Source organism: Lissotriton helveticus, chromosome 10 (assembly GCF_964261635.1).
Source record: "Lissotriton helveticus chromosome 10, aLisHel1.1, whole genome shotgun sequence".
Lineage (NCBI taxonomy): Eukaryota > Metazoa > Chordata > Amphibia > Caudata > Salamandridae > Lissotriton > Lissotriton helveticus.
In genome coordinates, this window is record NC_136071.1 from 530,618,261 (window position 1) to 530,639,719 (window position 21,459).

The window sequence follows — 21,459 nt, forward strand, 5'->3', positions numbered from 1 at the left end:
CGATCGGGCGCTGGATTCGGAAGACAGGAAACCGTCCATGCGGTCCGGGTAAGGTCGTGTAGTCACGACAAGTTGCGAAAAATTACTTGATTGCTTGTTTGTTTAAAAAAATACTAGTATTGCTCTTTTTATCTTTTATTTTGAGATTCACTGTCTGCAAACTGAGAAACAACGGGCTCTCTCTTTGCAAACAGTGGAGGATAGGTAGGGCAGCAGCCGTGCTTATTTTTTCTCCCCCACTCAATAATCACTTGAAACTGAACTGTTGTTCGCAAACTATTGTTTCCTGGAGATTCCCGGTCTGCAAACAGGGAAGAGACCACCCTTTTTGCAGATAGTGAAAAGGGTAGGTAACGCAAATCTTTGCGGACCTACTCATTCTCCCCATTGTTATTTATTGGTCTTTGGTTTTATATATTTTTTTTTGATCCATGAGGTATTCACTGCCTGCAAACAACGTAGTATAGAAATAGTCTGTCCAGTCTTTGCACCTAGTGATAAGATAGGCAGTGCTGACTTTTTAGTCCCTCGTTACGAGCCGTCATGTCTGTCTTCTCCCCACTGAATTGTAGCCTGTTTAGCCCGGACCGCCTATTAGAGATGGACCATCCAGCCCCACTGGAAGGCACCCCTAATAAGGACATGTTCACGAAGCATGGATTGACCGCTATAGCCTATAGTAAACTATGGCATAAATATACAAAAAAGGGTCAAGAAAGTCAATGGCCCCTGATAGGATCCTTCGATGATGATAGAATAAAAACGCTAGAAACTGCCCTGAGTAAAAACAAAACAACACCTACTATGCTTGACAGCTTCGGCATGTGGCGAAAAGAAACTGAACAACGTAAAAAGAAAACTGAGAGTAGGTTGGAAAAAGAGCTGCGAAAAGCAGCCCACCTAGCTGCTCAGAAACTACAAAAAGAGATAAAGGAAAGAGAGAAAGCTAAACAGAAACTAGAAATGGAAACACCAAGCCAGTGTCCGGTTAGAACCCCCTCCATGCTCTACCCTGATTTACCCTCGAAACGACAAGCCAATGAGGACCTGCTGTTAGGTCCTCCTATCATCTACATGCCCCCTCCATATGCCCCTTCTCAAACCTTGGCGCAACACGCGCCACCCCCAGGTACAAACGAAGGTACCGCCACAGCGTCGGCCCCAATGGCCTCTGTGCCAGCCGAACCCCTTGTATTAAAACCCGTATCAACAACAACGTTAGATGACCATGAGACTCGAGGGGCTGGCCCTGCAAGAACAAACAGGCTAGACAAAGATGAGCGAGCGGGGATCGACAAAATAGCAAGGACACTGGTAGAAAGGAAGGATGATGAAGAGTACATCACAGATATGTTCAGCTCGTATACAGGGAGTCACAGACGACATTTTACCGTACGACTGTGTTATCATGTCTTGAATGCATACGAGGACCGATATCGAGACAAAGGTCCCGAGAGCCTAAGGACTCTGTACCGGAAGGTCGATATCGGGGATGAGGGCGAGTGTGATGTGTCGGACCTCCTTACGCGTACGCTTGAGGTTTTCCGCCACCTCACTGAACGAAAGCCGGGAGCTAAATCCGCAGCCCCCGTAGTGACCGAACCACCAACCGAGCAATCTAACACCATGATGCCGATACGCGAGGCTGCCCCTTACTGGGTTCCTCCTCGGGGTACAGGGACTCACGATGATGCAAACAACCAAGATGCGAAGGGAAGGGTAGTGTACAACTGGGTCTACCAGCCATGGGACCGGCAAGAGATACTGACATTCCGAAAATCTCTGCCTGACCTACGTAAAAACCCCACTGCCTTCTATACTGAATTGGGTACAGCCCTGGGTTCAACGATCATGACCCTGGCTGACATCGACTTGTTCTTCGGGTTATGTCTACCAGCTGATGTGTGGAAGCAAATCCGGAAAGTCGACCACCTTGAGCTGTTTGGACATACCTGGTCACAACTCGATGACCTGGACAAACAACGGGGACCAGGACAAAAGCCGTTGAAATCCATTCTAGACCTCCCAGATAAAATCGTAGAGAAATTAAAAACCCTAATCCCAGAAAAGAAAGTGGACTGGTCGATAGTAACAGCCTGTCGCCAGAAACCCCAGGAGGACGTATCGGAATACTTCTCCCGGTTTGAAACGGTGTTCTCCGATTACAGCGGCCAGGACATGACCACCGCAACCGGACACCATCTGTTTGTCCAGAATTATGTTAAGGGCCTATCATTGGAGATCTCCCAGAAACTACAGGCCAGCGAGAGTAGTTGGGCAGCCTCCAAACCTACAGCGATTCTCCAAATGGCCCAATATTATGAGCATCAGAAAAATGAAAACGATAGGGCGACAGAGAAAAAGAAGAAAGACTTAAAAGAGAGGGTGATGATTGCCAAACTGCAAGGGGCGACTATAGGACGAGACCAATACCGGGAAAACTACCAGACAAACGTCCCTAAGACTACATTTCCCCAGGACCACACTCTGACTTCCTACAGTGGACGCACAGATCTTAGACAAGACCAGTGCGCTTTCTGCAAAGGGACTGGCCATTGGAAATCCCAGTGCCCAGTTCTTCTGGAAATGATCAGAAACAAAGACCCCAGGGATATAGCGAACGGACCGAGACCTAAGGGACAACAACGAGGGCCCCCGAATGACGCGACTAATGACAGAACAAACAGACCAAATATGTTCGATCGACCCAGGCAGAACCAATATCAACAATCTGACTATGACGACACTCACACCTTCGCATAGGACAGCCAAGGGCGAGGGAGGGATCCAGTCGAGCTCTATGTTGACCAGCAGGGCCCTTATGTCACTGCTAAGGTCCTGGGTACCAAGTCTCCATTTCTGGTAGACACTGGCGCAACACGTAGTGCGTTATCTAAACGACTGATTCCAAGGGCACCCTTGTCTGGCTCACTCATAACATCGACAGGTTTCGATGGAACGCCCTCCACCAACCCTTTGTCTGCCCCGATTCTCTTTGACGTAGAAAACAACACCACCGACACCACGTTCTTGCTTTCCTCCAATAGCCCTGACGCCATTATGGGACTTGACTTACTGAAACACTTCCGAGCGACGATTAGGTGTTCTCAAGATGGAGTTCGAGTGTTTCTTTACGACAACCCCGTTCTGCTTGGACATCGTTCCCCCCGACACATGTTTTCCATCACCGACGTTGACGCGTCCCTGCTTGACACTCTACCTCCGTATCTGTGGGCAAAAGCGGATTCGGACGTAGGGCGTATGTTAATTGACCCAGTGCACATTACTGTCCGACCAGACGCAACACTCCCAAAACTTCCACAATATCGGATATCGCCAGAGGGCGAGAAGGCATTGGTAATGATTATCCAGTCACTGATAGACGCAGGAGTGGTAGAGGAAGTGGTTAGCAACGTTTGCAACAGCCCTATCTTGCCCATTATCAAGAAGCAGGGAGAGGGAGATGAGAAAGCATACCGTTTCATCATTGACCTCCGAGAGATCAACAAAGTGGTGGTACCCCAGTACCCTGTGGTCTCAGACATCACCACCATCCTGACCTTGATTCCGTCCACTGCCACCACCTTTTCCGTCATCGACCTCAAGAACGCATTCTTCTCCATCCCCATCCACCCAGACAGCCGATATCTCTTCGGCTTTACCCTAAAAGCCCGCTCATATAGGTTTTGCCGAGCTCCTCAAGGCTACACGGAGAGCCCTAGCATCTACAGCCAGGCCCTCAAAAGACAACTAGACCAAGTCCAGTTACCCGACGGGGTGGTGTTGGTACAATATGTCGATGACATCCTTTTGGCAGCCGACACCACCCCTCTAGCGGTTACCGCCACCATTCAACTCTTGCACTTCCTCGCGGAAAATGGCCACAAGGTCTCCAAGAAGAAGTTGCAATTCTGCCTACCCCAGGTCACTTACCTAGGCCACCTTTTGTCCAAAGATGGAAGAAAACTCACCCCTGATCGAATCCAAACCATTCTAGATACCCCTGTCCCTAAAACCCAGAAGCAGGTTCGCTCCCTATTAGGCCTCACCTCCTTCTGCCGACAATGGTTACCAAACTTCAGCCTCGTTGTAAAACCACTGCTTTCTCTGCTAAACAAAGACGTCCCTTTCCCACTCCCGTGGACTCCTGAGTGTCAAACTTCCTTCACAGAACTGCGAGATGCCCTTTGCTCAGCCCCTGTCCTGGGTACCCCTGATTACAAAAAGCCCTTCTCCCTTTACACTCACGAAAGGGAGGGGTGCGCTTTATCTGTCCTAACCCAGGCCATCGGCCCTAAGCAACGACCGTGCGCTTACTTCTCTGCCACTCTTGACCCTGTCGCCAGAGCCTTGCCTGCCTGCCTTCGAGCTGTAGCTGCTGCTGCAGTCTCTATCCGACAGAGTGAGGGGATTGTACTCTCGAATTCCCTCACGGTACTGGTACCCCATGCAGTCGACACCCTCCTGAACCAAACCAAGACGCAACATCTGACGAGTGCACGACTGACTGGATACAAACTGACCTTGCTTGCCCCCCACATCACCCTGAAAAGATGCACCACACTGAACCCAGCAACTCTGTTACCCTTGCCAGAGAACGATCCCAATATGCACCCCGTACATGACTGCGTGACTCTTACGGACGAACAGACCAGGAGTAGGGTCGATCTCAGAGACACAGCTTTCCCTGACCCTGACGGGGAGTTGTGGGTGGACGGTTCTTGCATCAAACTCTCCGATGGTACCACTTCCGCTGCCTATGCAGTCACCACGGCTCGAACTGTAGTAGAAACAGCCCGCATCACCCAGCGATCTGCCCAGGCAGCGGAACTGATTGCTTTGACGCGAGCCTGCATCCTGGCAACAGGAACCACAGCGAACATTTACACCGACAGCCAGTATGCCTTCGGGGTGGTTCACCATTTTGGGCTCCTCTGGAGGGAGAGAGGATACTTGACCTCACACGGCACACCCATTTTGCACGGGGATTTAGTCTCCGCCTTAATCGAAGCTGTCCTCCTCCCCAACAAACTTGCCGTTATCAAATGCCAGGCACACAAGAAAGTGACAGACATTATCGGACAGGGAAATGCACTAGCCGACATCACCGCCCGAACGACAGCTGAAAATAGAACGACAACACATATGTACGTGACCAGGTCACAAGCAGAAAACTGGACTGACGCCAAGGACACAATTAGAGACATACAAACGGCTAGCACACAACACGAATTGACTGGATGGGCACGGGTGGGATTGAAAGACGATGAAGGCTGCTGGCGGACAAAAGACACAAACAGATGGTTGCTACCTGATTCGTACTTGATTCCCATATTAACCATGGCACACTCCCCTGCCCACATAGGATCAGCCCCTATGATCGAACTTGTCTCCAGGGTCTGGCACAATGACAAGATCCCAGATTCCGCCAAACGCCTGGTCCAACAATGCTTAATATGCCTACAACACAACCCCGGGAAGGGAACTGTAGTACCCCGGGGGGGATTTGGGGTCCCGAACCACCCATTTGAAGTCCTGCAGATGGACTACATCCAGCTAGACAGATGCCAAGGCCTGAAATATGTACTTGTCGTGGTGTGCGCATTCAGCAAATGGGTGGAAGCATATCCAACCCGTGACAACACCGCTATGGCCACTGCAAAGGTTCTGTTAAAGGAATTTTTCCCCCGCTATGGCCTCTGTCGTGTTCTATGGAGTGATAATGGCCCCCACTTTGTAGCCAACGTTATCCAGCTCATCCTAAATGGGCTGGGTATTAAACAAAAATTCCACGCAGTCTTCCACCCTCAATCTGCTGGGCTTGTCGAACGACACAATGCCACACTAAAGCTTAAACTGGCCAAAATAGTGGCTACAACGGGCCTGAAATGGCCAGACGCCCTCCCACTGGCATTGCTATCGATGCGCTCCACCCCCACCCGACATCACTTAACCCCTTATGAAGTTGTCTTCGGTCGACCCATGAGCGTCTGGTCTGCCCCGAAACCAACTTCCATTCATGACGTTCCGGATGTCCTAATGTCTGATTATCTGTACAAATTGACTGAAACTTTGTCTGTCCTTCATCAGCAGGTGCAGCAGGCCATCCCCGATGCTTCCAGGGGTCCGGGTCACACCATCCAGCCGGGGGACTTCGTGCTGATCCGAAATTTCCAGCGATCAAAGAGTTTGGAACCCCGGTGGACGGGCCCCTGGCAAGTGCTGATCACCACTCGGACCGCACTTCGAGTGGAGGGGAAGAAGCATTGGCTGCACGCTCATCACTGCAAAAAGGTCTCTCCAGCCCTGGCCACAACAGACACCGTCAACACCCAAGAAGAGCTCCTGAACCAGGACCGACCATCGTTGAACTGCTACCCTGATACAGAGACACTTGAACTTTCAAAACATCCTGACCCCACTGTGCCATCTCGAGAAGGGTATTTCCTGCGTCGAAAGGAGGGAGCTTCGGCTAAGTAGGCCACGGACTAGGTTAAAGAATCTCAGAACGGTGACCCAAACTACCAAGGGTTACCTGGAGAGAAGCCAAAACTAAGTCTGTGGTCCTGCCCACTACCGAGCACCTTGAAGACGAAGATGATGGAAGCGCCAGATAAGAAGATGATGGAAGCGCCAAATAAGAAGCCGACGGAGACAGCAGGAAATACCCACTACAGAAATCCGAGAACAGACAGACTCCATAGCTCAAAGACAATTGCACTCTTCATCGTAATCCTCCTCTGTTTTCTCCTCATGACTACGCTCTGGATTATGGAAGAACACGCACCTGCTCACGAAACATTCCTAACCACTACTCAGCCTACCACCATGAAGGAACATTATCTAATTTCGCTCTCTCCTCAACTAAGAGAGAGGCGAAAGGAGTTTTGGAACAACTCTTTCGTGCAGCTACTTCACCAGCACAATCTTGCCACCAACGCCACCAACTGCTGGATCTGTGGGTTGCTACCCCATGCCACTGGACATTCAATACCATTCATCCCTTCACCCTTCTCCGTCCACGGCTCCTGCCTTGCCTGGCTGATCCTCCTGCAAGAGAGCTATACGGGAAATGCCACCTCCAGCAGAACTGCAGCACATTCTTCTCATGGGGCCGGGCGAAACAAGACAAAGACACACTTCTGCCCGCTGACCCCCAGCGACTCGATCCAAATGGACATCCCGGCCAAAGAACGAATCGAAATGCAGGTGTTCAACAATCCAACCAGACCCACCTTCTCCTATCTGCGGAAACGAACGGCTGCCACTCTGACTGTGGCCCTGACGGTCATCAACGTCACAGGCCACATGTGCGTAGAAGGACTTGGGACGCAGCTGGTGGGTCGCAGCGCTTGCCGTTTTACCAGCACTTTGGATTCCACGGATCCACCTTCCTTTGTGTCATCTCCAAACATGTATTTCATCTGCGGCACGAAGGCCTACACCTGGCTCCCCAAAGGCTGGGGGGGCACTTGCTACATCTCCTTCGTGCTTCCTCCAACTTATGTGGCCCCAGCGAATCACCACAGACAAAAACGAGCCAAAGACGTTGAGCAAGCCGACTCAACAGGGGCACAGTTCCTCGATGCTATGAAAGGACTCGTCCCCCTCTGGGGCCCGATGGCAAACAGCCGTGCCATCCGACATTTGACTCAGGCAGTCGAGACAACCATGAACATCACAGCGGGCATCTTTGCCAACAACACTGCCGAGCTCCAAGCGGTCCGTTTGGTGGCGCTTCAGAACCGCCTTGTTCTAGATGTGGTTCTGGCGGACCGTGGAGGAGCATGCCGCATTATTGGAGCCAGCTGTTGTACATACATACCGGACAACTCACCCTCAGTGTACAAAGCCATCGAACATCTCCACAGACTCTCTTCGGAAGTTCACCAAGAGCAAGAAGAATGGTCGCTTGGTGGTTGGTTCTGGAACACCGTCAAAAGCTGGGGCTGGAGACTGCTCACCATTATCCTGATTCCCGTAGTTGTAATATGTGGCCTATGCTTAGGAATTCAATGTTTGCCACCTATGTGTTCTTTATGTGCGAGTTGTATTTTTCCCAAAACTGTGGACATTGGAAGCGAACATATGAGAGCATTGTATGATACCGAAGTTAGGAATTTGATGAAAATTGACATTGAATAAAGCAAGGTGGCTAGATATGTTGAAAAGGGAGGACTGTTGAAAGTTGGGCTGAAACCGTCAACATTATCGGCGCCCTCTTGCTCTCCTTAAACCTTTTGTGCGCGTAAAACAACCGCCATTTTGGGCACCATGGCTTCCCTGCTCTCGCCGAGAGCCAGCGCGCCTTTCTCTCTCTCTCTCCCTCCTAGCTTCACTGACAACCCCCCTGCCTGCACCTGCCGCGGATCATAAAACCCCTCTTCGGCGCTGCTCTGCCCCAGGCCCTCGTCCTGTTCCCAGCGCGACACCTCCCTTCTTCCCATTTATGATCCCCGGCCCTTTGATGCAAACCCCCTTTTCCCCGTGTGCCCGTTTGTCTTCCTCGTTCCCAGACCGACACCCAGCTCTGCCGATACTGTTCCTTGCCCCTCCCCGTGCAATAGAAAGTTTCCCCCAGCAAGGGATCCCCGGGTTGATCAAAGCCCCCCGCCCCACGAGATCCGATCGAACCTCACACACTCCGTGAATCGGCGGAATATCCAGCTGCGCGATGATCATCACCTGTTGTGAACGGGGCAGGGACTTCCACTGTAACCGTGCGTGGGAACGGGCTGGGAAAGGGGGGATTCTGGGGATGTCTTTCCGTACATCAAAGTATCGACGAGAATGTGTTACATGCAATAAACAGATAAACATGTGTATAAGAGGCCAGGCCTCAGGGATGCAGTTAGAGCACCTCAGAACGATACCTCCTGTCCGTTTCGTTGTGTTCTCCTCCGGAGCGAATAAAAACCTTGTTTCCTGCCTTCCAGTCTCCAGCGCCTGCCTCTTCAATAGTTTAACTTCTTTGTGGGTTCGAGAGGCGACATCGCCGGGCAATACTTAAGGATCATATATTCTGGTTGGTAGTGCCCCCCATTTATTTTCTACATGAATGAAGCCAAGGATGGCCGATATAAGTCATCCAGTCAAAAGGATGGTAAAGAAACTATGAACCAGTGGATGGAAAAGCTCAAGAAGAGGAAGGGAACAAAAGAAAGCAAATGAGTGACAGGAAACTTAATCTTGGTAAGAAACAGGCTGGCCCAAATCTCATTGTAGGCATTGGAATTATCCTCACTAGGTCTTCTGCAACAAATAGGTAAATCCTTTCTGCACGTGAGACCTAAAAAGGGGTTGTATGCCAGTATAAGGAATGGCATAGATCTGTGCACGATAGCTTAGAAAAAACACCAAGTGGCAAACAGCTTTTCCAATTAAAGAACACTCCCATACCTCTGTTGACGTTTGAAACTTTAATCTGTTTGCTGTGGGGACCTTTACGTGAGTATACAGAGTCTCCTTAAGTATACTGTGTTGATGAAATTGACTACGTTTGCAGACTGCATTGAAACATGTCAACTATGTCTACTAAATGGAATGTCCTATGTAATGATAACAATTAAATGCTGGCACACCAAATATAATTTAGATGTGTAGCAGTCTTAGTTGCACCTCATTTAGGGGAGGGCAGAACTGTGAGGACCTCAGTATAGGGCGACATCACCAGTCACAGAGTAGAGAGGGACAGTGACAGGAGATAGCTTTAGTGAACAGAAGTAGGTGTGCTAAGGTCCTTTTCCCCTCCTCTCGCCTTGTTTACTGGTCTCTCTGGCCTGTTTTAGAGACACAACCTAATAATGAGACATGGGGAAGTTGCTCACGATGCACAGCTGTGCATTGAAGCTCCGAAGAGGTGTTGCCAAAGTTTCTGGGGATATTTTCTACTGGTATGTACCCCAATATAGGCTAAATAGTTAAATGACCTTTCGCCTACATTTGCCCTACCTTGCTCTGCATTATGGTTCTAGCACTGACCTTTTACCCAGTTATGTGCTGAATAAAAGTTGATCGGTTTCCTTGAAACTAGCCTCATTTATTATGCATGAGGATTCTTAGAAGAGTACCCTGCACATGAAGTACATAACAGGATTAACATACTCTGTATAAGTGTCATGGTCATCTTTATCCTAGGGCGAAATAACTACTTTGCACAGTTGCAGATATTGATTTAGGCTCATTTATATAATCGTACTCAAAACACATTCATTGTGTAAGGAACTCCGATGCTATCTTTATGGTATAAAAGAACCATACCTACCCTAGATAGAAAGAGAAGAAGCTTCCATGCTGACACAAGGCACGGGGGTCCCGGGCCTGCAGAAGCTACAACACGCAGTGTTCTGACATCCTTTGCGGGTTGTCCAACTCGAGACCAAGAAGGGGTCCTTCACTCTCTCCCATCAGGTAATGGGGTTGGCTCTTTCCTAGGGGATTCTTGGCTCTACACCCGCAAACATGCTAATTACACTTCGGTACACTTAGACAGGGTTTGCATCGTAGGAGTATGCTTGATTACGTTCATGTATATATACCTGCATATATTCACCATTTTGGCACCATGGTAGAATTCTACCTTCCATTAACTTTGTTGGTGCTTGTAATCTCATACGTTAGCTTCTATCTATTGATTGTTGCAACACACATGTTTTATACTGAATGACGGGTCGAATGACGATGGTTCAATGAATGCTTATTGAAAACGTGCCCAATGTTTATTCTGTGCATCTCTCTAAGACTAAGTGAGCATGAGTGACTGAGCGAAAAGTACTGTACTGTCTCCACGATGCCTGAAGGATCAAGGGTGGTCATGTTCGATGGTTGCCAGAAACTATTCACTTCCTGGTAAGGTTCGGGGTCTTATGGTAGCACTGCGAGCAAGCTGGTCTATGGGCCGACATATCCTACGGGGTTGTCCGGAATCAGTTTTGGCACCGATATCTTAGTTTATGTTGTCCAACAAACGCAGAGATCCCATGTATTTTTTGGAACTACATGACACAACCTCCACCTGTGCTGAAGGGCATGAACAAACACTGTTTGGACTTGGACTTCCACCTTGAATGTCTGTGGAGATATTGGTCCAAGACACATTGCACTTCAAGGTCTTTTAATATTGAGTCAGAAACTTTTCTGTCACTACTCATTTATCTCCTTGTCAAGCAGCCAAAGAACTTTACTCATTTGCACCCCTGACTACCCTGGATTAGAGAACGTGCCTGCCAGACCTGGGTATGTCAGCGCCCTGTGTATCTAAAGAGCAGTGTGACTTCTAGCAGCTGTCTTATCTTATCTTAACAAGGTTTTATATAGCGCTCGCACACCCAAGGGTTTCATGGCGCTTACCGACAGGACTCTAAATCTACTATCTAAATCTGTCTGTTCCTTGCTTGCCTGATGTTGGGAGCGTGCAGAGCCAAGAAGCTTCAATGCTTAGCTCTGTGTCTCTCCCCTGAGGCGGAAGCCGGGGGTTCTACTGTGCTATCCTTGACACTTTTTAAAAATTGTATTTGTCGTTTAAAAATTGTGGTTCCACTTGGAATGTGATTTTAAATTCTCTGTGTGCTTTTATTTACCTGCACTTGCCGAGCACGTCCTACCTTGGACCCTGATCCCAGGCGCAGCCGATTAGGTGCTGACGCCGTAGGAGAAAGGGTTGCAGCAGACATATTGGTAGGAGGAAACCGGTTGCGGTCCAGCTGCTGGACGCCTCTCGCCCTCCCGGGGTATTTAACATTCGTCAGAGCGCAGCGCGGGGACTTAGCTCTGTGTCTCTCCCCTGAGGTGGAAGCCGGGGGTTCTACTCTGCTATCCTTGACACTTTTTAAAAATTGTATTTGTCGTTTAAAAATTGTGGTTCCACTTGGAATGTGATTTTAAATTCTCTGTGTGCTTTTATTTACCTGCACTTGCCGAGCACGTCCTACCTTGGACCCTGATCCCAGGCACAGCCGTTTAGGTGCTGATGCCGTAGGAGAAAGGGTTGCAGCAGACATATTGGTAGGAGGAAACCGGTTGCGGTCCAGCTGCTGGACGCCTCCCGCCCTCCCGGGGTATTTAACATTCGTCAGAGCGCAGCGCGCGGACTTAGCTCTGTGTCTCTCCCCTGAGGCGGAAGCCGGGGGTTCTACTCTGCTATCCTTGACACTTTTTAAAAATTGTATTTGTCGTTTAAAAATTGTGGTTCCACTTGGAATGTGATTTAAAATTCTCTGTGTGCTTTTATTTACCTGCACTTGCCGAGCACGTCCTACCTTGGACCCTGATCCCAGGCGTAGCCGATTAGGTGCTGACGCCGTAGGAGAAAGGGTTGCAGCAGACATATTGGTAGGAGGAAACCGGTTGCGGTCCAGCTGCTGGACGCCTCTCACCCTCCTCCATACAGAATATAAGGGCTATGTCATCCCGTGGCCGGACGGGGCTAGGGGCACAAACCCCTGCTCAAATTCCCTCAGAATCCCTTAGATTGATCAAATACTCTAAAGAACAGCTAGAACGCCTCTGCCCACCTACTTTGAGGGCATGCAGGCATACACTGAAAGCTGAAATGATGCCCCAGAGCTGTAAGACTTGCTCTTACAACCCCAAGAATAGAAATGAACTTGAGCACAAGATGGAGTCTCTGACTATGTTTCAGGTCAATTGCCGATCGCTTAGGAAACACAAATTAGAAATATTTGACCTTTTAATAGAACAACAGCCAGAAGTACTCTTTCTGACTGAGACGTGGCTAGATGAGGAGTCCACCCCGGATATTCTGGAGGCTCTACCCCAAGATTATGGCATACTAAAATTGGACCGAGACAAACAGAGGGGAGGGGGTATTGCAGTCATTCATAAACTTGAATTGACATGCACCCTGGAAGCAGTTACGATTAAGGATAGTGAAGCTGCTTTCTTCGCGATCAAATATAGGCCTAATATAACCATCAATGGCTATCTAATTTATCGCCCGCCTGAAGGGTCTACAAATTTTATAGACAGTCTGACAGAGGTAAGTGCCCAACCAGCACTGCGTTATAATAAGCTTCTTATCCTAGGAGACCTAAACCTCCATCTTGAAGATGAAAATAATAGGGACGCCCGGGGATTACTTGCATCCTTAGAAATGTTTAATCTTAAATTACAATCCCAGATATCTACCCATAAGGCGGGACACCTCCTTGATCCGATCTTTGTAACTGGGAGGGAGTGATGGTCCAACCTCCTATCCAGGTATTATGGTCGGACCACTTCTTGATCAAGTTTACTATCCCAGGAGGGCCTAAACAACCCCCACGAACCAAGCCAACGGCATCCAAGCGCAGACAATGGGGGAAACTTAAGCAAGCTGATTTAGAGCTCGCCCTTAAGGCAGGTAGTCCCCCATTGAAAGAAAGTGTAGAGGAAGCTTGGATGGATTACGAGAATTGGCTAACAAGAGCGCTGGACGCAGCTGCACCATGGACAACCAAGGCGCCAGCAAGGTGCTCTAAGTCGGCACAATGGTTTGACGCTGACTTAAAAGCAACTAAATCGAAGTGCAAAAAGCTAGAGCACATCTGGCGCAGTAAATATGAAGAACCAGCCAAGCTCGAATATAAAAATAGCATAAAAATTATCATAGGATGATCAGAATAGCCAAAAGAAACTTTCTAAATAAAAGAATTGAATCGGCCGAGAATTCTGCCAAGGAACTCTTTGTTATCTACAAGGAACTCACCTCATCTGAGAGGACTACAGCCCCAGATATGCACTGTATAGCAACTTGCGAAGCAATTGCGGACTTTTTTGTACAAAAAGTTGAGAATATATACAAAACCTTTCCGGAGGTAACGGATGGCTCACTCACAGACCACGCCACTATTGTTGAGTTGACAAACACTTGTCGCCTCAATCATTTTACAGTGCCAGATAACACTGAGTTGCTGAGAATCATTCCCAGTATTCAATCGGGCTCTCCTAAAGACGTAGCTCGTCCCAAGATCTTCAGGAATCAGGCTGAACTTCTTGTAAATCACATAAGCCATATGGCTAAATTATCTTTCCAGACGAGCCACGTACCACAAGACTGGAAAACAGCGCAGGTTATCCCTATCAAGAAAAAGGTCAATCTCAGTGTAACCCAGCTAGATAACTATCGCCCTATATCACTTCTGCCCTTCTGTGCCAAGGTGGTGGAAAAGATAGTTAATGCTCAGCTGATAAAACACTTAGAAGAGGGTCATTATTTCCACCCCTCGCAGTCAGGGTTCAGAGCGCATCATTCTACTGAATCAGCTCTTCCTTTTTCCACCGAGCTATTAAGAGGTAGAGTAGATGAGGGGATGACAGCTGCGCTACTCCTATTAGATCTGAGCGCGGCATTCGATACTGTTTCGCACCCCCTACTGCTCTCTCGTCTTAGCGAGGCTAGATTGGAGGGCTTGGCTCACGAATGGATGCGCGCGCTCCTGATAAATAGGTAATTCCAAGTTCATTGCCCACCTTTTAAATCGGAAGTACGATCCCTCAGGCACGGGGTACCGCAGGGCTCAATCTTGAGCCCTACGCTATTCAATCTTTATATGGCACCCCTGGCCAAGATAGTTGAGGCTTATGGGGTCTAGATAGTGTCATACGCGGATGACACTCAGCTGGTAGTGACACTCTCTCGGCCTCCCGAGGAGGCCTCGGCTAGCTTCTCGGCATGTCTTAATGCGAATAAAACGGAGCTTCTCATGTTGGGGAAGACTCCATTCATCTGGTCGTCGGCATGGTGGCCATCAGAACTCGGCGCCATCCCAAAGCTCGCAGAGCAGGTGAAAAATGTAGGGGTCAGATTCGACGCAACTCTGTCCTTCGAACACCACACTAGAGGGATTGCAGGTAAATGCTACGGCATCCTTAAGATTCTGCGTAAGACCCTGGATTCTCTCCCTGCAACTAGTAGGAAAACTTTAATCCATACCCTTGTAACTCCCCATCTTGACTACAGCAATTCACTGTACATGGGCCTGAGCAAAAAAGGTCTTCATCGTCTGCAATGATTGCAGAACGCAGCTGCCAGAATGGCACTTTACCTGTCTAGAAAGTCCTCAGGGAAACGTGCCTTAGCCACTCTCCATTGGCTGCCCATACGGGAGCGCGTTGTATTCAAAACAATGTGCATGACTCACCGCATTGTCCAAGGGAAAGGGCCAATATATCTCCAAAAATTACTGACCAAGTATCAACCCAAACGCCATTTGAGATCCCTGGGCTGTATGCTTTTCCAAGTGCCCAGAATTTACCGGGCGCGTATGGGCGGGCGGTCCTTCAAATACTTGGCCAGTAAACAATGGAACTCCCTACCCATTGAACTCCGGATGGAGCCATCGGAGAGGAGCTTCCGTCAAAAACTAAAAACCTATCAGTTCCCGAAGCTATGAGATTCCGTTCTTTGCCTCCCAACTTCTTTCTCTTCTTCTCTCGGGAGCGGCCCAGTCTTTTGTCTATACAGCGCGGGGACAGACTGTTCCTAGTGTAACCAGGCGCCATACAATATGTTTTTATTATTATTAATATTAGTAGCTTTGGAGCCTGAGAGGACACGATGAGGCACACATAGAAGAGGTAGCTCCTTCAATGTAGTCTACTTTTCAAACCCTGTAATTAGCTATGTACTGGTTGATGGAATGAATCATTGCCATATGAGTGATGGCACTGAGAAAAGGAGGGGTTAGGGCTTTTAGCATTCAGAAATCAACTTGAAGATTGCCCTGACCACGGGGACCACCATCACACACTGCTTATCCCGCCATTCAAAATCACCACAATTGTGAGGGGCATGGCTACAAGCATGTGCCACCTTCAAACATATAATAGTTGGGGGTACTACTACGATGTGCCTGTCTTTAGAGGAGCATCCTTAAATCTAAGGCGAGGAAATGATCTGACATACTGCTGGTTCCAATAAGGCTGGTCTGGGATAAAGTATCTACAGATATGGATGGTGGTCAGTACCTCGTACATTATGAGTTGCATAAGCTGCAATTAAATGAGTGGGCCGTTAATTGACGCTCTGTAACAATTAGCAGGGCGGAAGCTTAAAACATACGCGGCCGACATCTGGAGCTCCTCTTGGCCTACAACGTCCATCAGCTGTGGGCGCAGTGAGGTGAAATATGGCTGAGGCAGGCTGGTAGCTATCAGATAGTAAGGTTTTGGTTCCTTGTGATCCAGTGTTTGAACTGTTAACACTTAATTTATCATTCATGCGGTTCCCATTAAATTGACACAAAAGCAACTTTTGGGTCAATCATGTAACAGCTAGAAACTAGGGCAAACCTGAAGTATACAGAGGGTTACTTACGGTGGTTAATTTGTATTTTTTTTCAAAAACTTAATGCAACATATTTTTTCTTATGACCCTGCTGCCTAAAGCTGTGGTAGCCTCATACCAAGCCTGTCTAGTTTTCAATCCAACTTGTCTCTTTTGTTCTACCACCTATACTTCGGGTCTCTTTATTTCACTCTTGCATTTTCTTTTTCATCCCAGGTTTCTCTCATTGCCACTGTTTCCGAATTTCTTAATTTTTCTTTCTCTTTTTTCTGCCTTTCTCTCTCATGCTCTGGATCAAACTCTGATGATAAAAAATAAGTCCATGTCGCAAAATATGAGCGCTTCACCTCATCACCTAACCACTGGTGTAAATTAGGCACTGCTCCTACTCCTCAGTGCGTTTCTCACCAAGCAACTACTTGATAAATGCGTAAAGCTGCAGTGGCAAACTGCGACAGGGTCATGCGTCTCTCACTGCTCAGTTACAAGATGGCGATGCACTGATTTGGATAAAACAGCAAATTTACCTTACAACATGGTATTACTGCCCAATGACTGACTGCAACTGTCACTCTTTTTAGATATACATTTTAATGGCCCATGAACACTCATTTTGCCTTCATTACATGAGTGGCATAAGTGGTAAGGGAGGGTATATTGCAGCATGTGTGGCCCTGTGCTTGTGTTTTTTGACAAATCACTGCATAATTTCGCAGCATACAATGCCAAAATCTAAAAAGGCCAAAATTTTAAGGCAGACCTTTTCCCCGCTGTCCAACGTTTATGGTTGCAGTGCCTTCCACTAACCGCTGCATTTCATCCATTGGCAAACATGATTTTTAGCACTGTTGGAGCAACTGCATTGTAGTTATTTTTTGTAGAAGGGCTGGTGGATGAGTTTGAGGGCTTGTGTTTTATTTTGTATTAGTTTGTGTTGGGGAATTGTACATTGCGAAGGTCAATGATATCTATACCTTCTCTTGTATTGCTTTAAGTACTTCACTGTCATGTAAGCAGTTATATTGTTCCACTTGCTTTTGTTTCCTAAAGAGATCTGTATACCCCAGTAAAAAGTAACTGGATTTAAATGAATAGGCATGGAATAATTGAAGAGATCTGTCACACATTACTGATCAGCTTGGGATGACTTTAATATATTCCATTCACTAGGGTCCCAAGTATCTATACAATCTGACCACTTCTTTACATCTCACATAGACACTCAGATATGGGATGACAATAAAAATATCCATCCCTACAGACTTCTCCAATTCGCCTTCCCTCAGGAAAACAGCTACACACAAAATAACCAGCTAAGCAGACTACATCATATGAAACACAATAAAGGGATATACAGAGCTGATCAAAGCTAACGGCGTACTGAAAACCATGAAACTGTGCACCTGTCTCTCATTGTTCATCATTCAACACACTGCTATGTGCTGCATCCCATAACATGATACCAGCACCTCGGTGGTCATCACGTACAACATGGAAACACTTCCCATATAGGATGAAAAAAAATACAGCATCCTTCAAGCCAGATATCCTACATGTTGCAGCATGTTTCTCATATAGGCAAGCACTTCAGCGCCCCCCCCCCATAGGGGTGGTAGGCACTATATAAATGCTATAATAAATTGAACACAATACAGTACAATACACGTGGGGGCTTACTGCTGTTTGTAGATCTGGTTATGTTTTTACTGTATTTAGATATGGGGTGCCATTTTTGAAATACAAGGATTTTTGGTGCACTACCGTGGAATTCTAGCTTCAACACTTTTGCATGATTCTTTATGTACGCCTTTATTTGCGCCTTGCACAATCCTTAGGGCTCGTGTGGTAGCTAATTTTTTCTTTTGTATCTGCTATGTGCATTCTTGTGTAGGCTTCTTTTGTCTCCCATGTCACCATCCGTTTTCATCAGTGGTCAAAGTACATTAAAAAAAAACGGTACGTGTGATCCGGAGTCTAATGTGGGTGGGTTCAGAAAAAAAGGTGTGGCCCAAAAAACTATTCTGTAACGATTTTGTTCTCTTTTACTTTCTAGTAACGTCATATAAAAAGAAACACACCGTAAATGCAAGTTAAACTAATAAACTAGAGACGCACTATTTTGTTGTGAAACCTCCATTGTTTAATGTGATCACTGCAGATATCTGTGTGTATAACCAGAGAGCCACAGGACTGAATTTTGGTTGGTGCAGTGGGGAATAGTGACTTTTGTGTTTTTAGTGTTATGAGGTCTTAGCCTGTGACAGAGAGCAGTGTGGCTGTGGATGCTAATATTTTAAACTTGCATTTCACAAAGTATAAGATAGGCTGGCACTAACTGCACGCAAATATTTTGGTTTAATATAAACAAGTGCTTCCAAAATAGAGATCTGAGTAATATACAGATTGTACCTAGGTCAAACATTTTTTATAACTGTCCATTAAAAGCACGAGCTCCACAGCTCATTGGGTGACCTTACAATACCTCGCAAAAAGAATACCCTTCAAGTGACTGCAAACTGCCTTCACTTTTGCAGAGTAACCCTATGCAAACATTTACATTTCTTTCAGGCATCAGACACCCTGGCATGAAGGCTTGTTTCTTGTTCAGCTGTCTGTCTCTCCCTCTGCTTCACAGCACAGAATACTCTCTCCACTTCCACTTCAGCGAAGGCATCTCAAACGTGGTAATTAACCATTTAACCATTGACGGTTTCAGTGGTGGCCGGCACATGTAAAATCGGTGTGGCGGGAAGGGGAAGGAGTGGGGGAAAGTCGACAGACGATGAAGTATGTATAATTAAATAAATAAATAACAGCTATTCCGTCATCTGTCAGCTTCCCCCACCGCGCTGCTGCTGGACGGTTTCATTTTGACATTAAATCGTTAGCTTAGACAGGAGGAAGACAGAGGAGTGTAAACAGGAACACTGGCAGGAGTGTGCACTTGAGCACCAAGAGCGGCAATAATCAGAAGCATACTCAAACACAGAAACAGGACAGGAGGATACATAGGTGCAAATACAAGAGAAGGAAGAGAAATGTCACGGCAGGCTTTTGTTTCAGGTTCTATGAGCGCTTATGTGTGTGCTTCTGGGTGTCACCTGTACCTGCTCCTGTGTCTGCTTATGTTATGCCGCGGGCCACAACCTGAACCACGGCTTCTCCCGCCTTACTGCCGCAGGCCATAACCCGACCCACGGCTCTTCCTCCCTCACTGCCATAGGCCATAAATCGACCCGCGGCACCTATTCCAGGAGACTGGTCAGGCTGCAGCTCAGTGCGGCAGACCACTGTTTCTTTTTTTGGGCGTTAAGATGGTAAATTCTGACCTTAAGCTAAGTCCCATATTATATATAATATGTTTCACACTGGTGGCATAAAATAGCGACTTTGTAAAAAATAAAATAAGGCACATTAACAATAATAGACATTAACCAAAGAACCATTATTTTGTTTATATAAAAAAAAAGTTCTTAACAGTTTTTCAAGCACAAACGAATCAGAAAAACCTATGTACCTGTTGTACGCTTCCTTCAGGTCTCTGGCCAGCTTGCACTTGGGTAGAATATGGTGAAATGGAGATTGTGGACCGCCATCGGCTACAAGAAGGGTAAATGAGGATTAGCAGACATGAATATAATAGGACATTTCTGGCAGTGCTGTTACTCCACTTGCGAACTCGATTTCAAAGGCTCCCTTAAGTCATTTTTATGATAATAAATAATTCCAGATTTGTAAAGCTTGACTTATCACCCCAAGGGTATCCAGGCACTGGCGGCCGTCGGGGAGACTAAGGGCCAGATGTAGGTAGCCCAATACCGGTCGGTCGGGCCGAAATTACCGAATTTCGCCCGTTACCGACCGGTATTGGGCATTTGGGATGTAGGTGGCTACATTTCAGATTCGGTAATTTACCGAATCGGTAATTTAAGGAATCGGTAATTTACCGATTCCTTAAAATGCCGAATCAGTAAATTACCGAATCTGAAATGTAGGGAGCACTCAAATGAGTGCATTGCACAGTTAAGGATTCGGTATTTACCACCAAATAAAGGTTGGTGGTAAATATTGAAAACCTTAATAAAAAGCAATTTTGTGCTTTTTTTACTGTGCCATGTGGCAGACATACATGCCCTTAGGGCATGTATGTGTGCCGCATGTGCACCCATGCACTATTCAGGGGTGCAACAGGGTGTCAATGTGACACCCTGCCACCCTTGAACATGGTCCCCCTATTACCGATTCGGTATTTACCGAATCAGTATTTACCGATTCGGTAAATACCGAATCGGTAATTCCCAATCATTCCTATGGGCCTCCAGGCCCATAGGAATGAATGGGAATTGCTGATTCGGTAAATACAGTAAATACCGAATCAGTAATACCGAATCCCACCGATTCGGTAACATTTACCGAATAATTAGCTACATCCCATTTACCGATTCTGAATTAGCGAATCGGTAAAATTCGGTATTTTAGAATCGGTAAAATAGGATTACCTACATCTGGCCCCTAGTGTGCTATTGCCCAGAGTGACATGATGCTGAGCTGCTGCCAGGGATCAAACCACGAGCCCTGCGCTCCAGAGTCAGCCCTTCTGGCCGCTACGCCACACCTCTCCCAACCTACAGACCTATTTAGCTAAGTGCTGATTTTCTGGACACCAAGCTAACCTCAGAAATCTCATAATGCTCATGTTTTCGTAGTGCAAAGCCACAAAGATGTTCGGCTGTGAAAATGGACCCTTCTCTTTACAAGCACACCACTTCAGTCAGAGACCTAAACCCAGCCATTTAATGGGAGGTGCCTCTTTCTGCTTAGCATTAATGATGACCAGTGTATCCAGCCTTCTCTTAGGGTACAGCAAGACAGATATTATTCACATGAGTTTCTGCAATATGTGTTCTATTTCATTTCATCCTTAAGTTGACCTGTATTTATCTGTTCTGCATTTTTCAAACGTGCCTTATTGAGTCTTGAAGTTGTGTTTTGTATCATAGCTGACTACTCAATTAGCAAGTATGATCTTCTAATTTTAACAATAACTTTTGCTATACAATTTACACACATTTCTAACCATACTTACGCCTACATCATTTAACACGACTCATTTATTAGTCTAAATACAACAAGCCCCCATTCTAATAATTCACAGTTGCCTGGAGAGAAATGAA

The 21,459-nt window shown here is 47.0% G+C and overlaps 1 protein-coding gene across 2 annotated transcripts in view; it reads right to left on the bottom strand.

Annotated features, from left to right (window-relative positions):
• Positions 1–21,459, bottom strand: part of NPRL3 (NPR3 like, GATOR1 complex subunit) — a 343,712-nt gene that overhangs the window by 199,809 nt on the left and 122,444 nt on the right. For both annotated transcript variants that reach the window (XM_078663075.1, XM_078663074.1), the window contains one exon: positions 19,803–19,884. In XM_078663075.1, the coding sequence (XP_078519201.1) occupies positions 19,803–19,884 (82 nt within the window). The remainder of the gene's footprint in view (positions 1–19,802; positions 19,885–21,459) is intronic.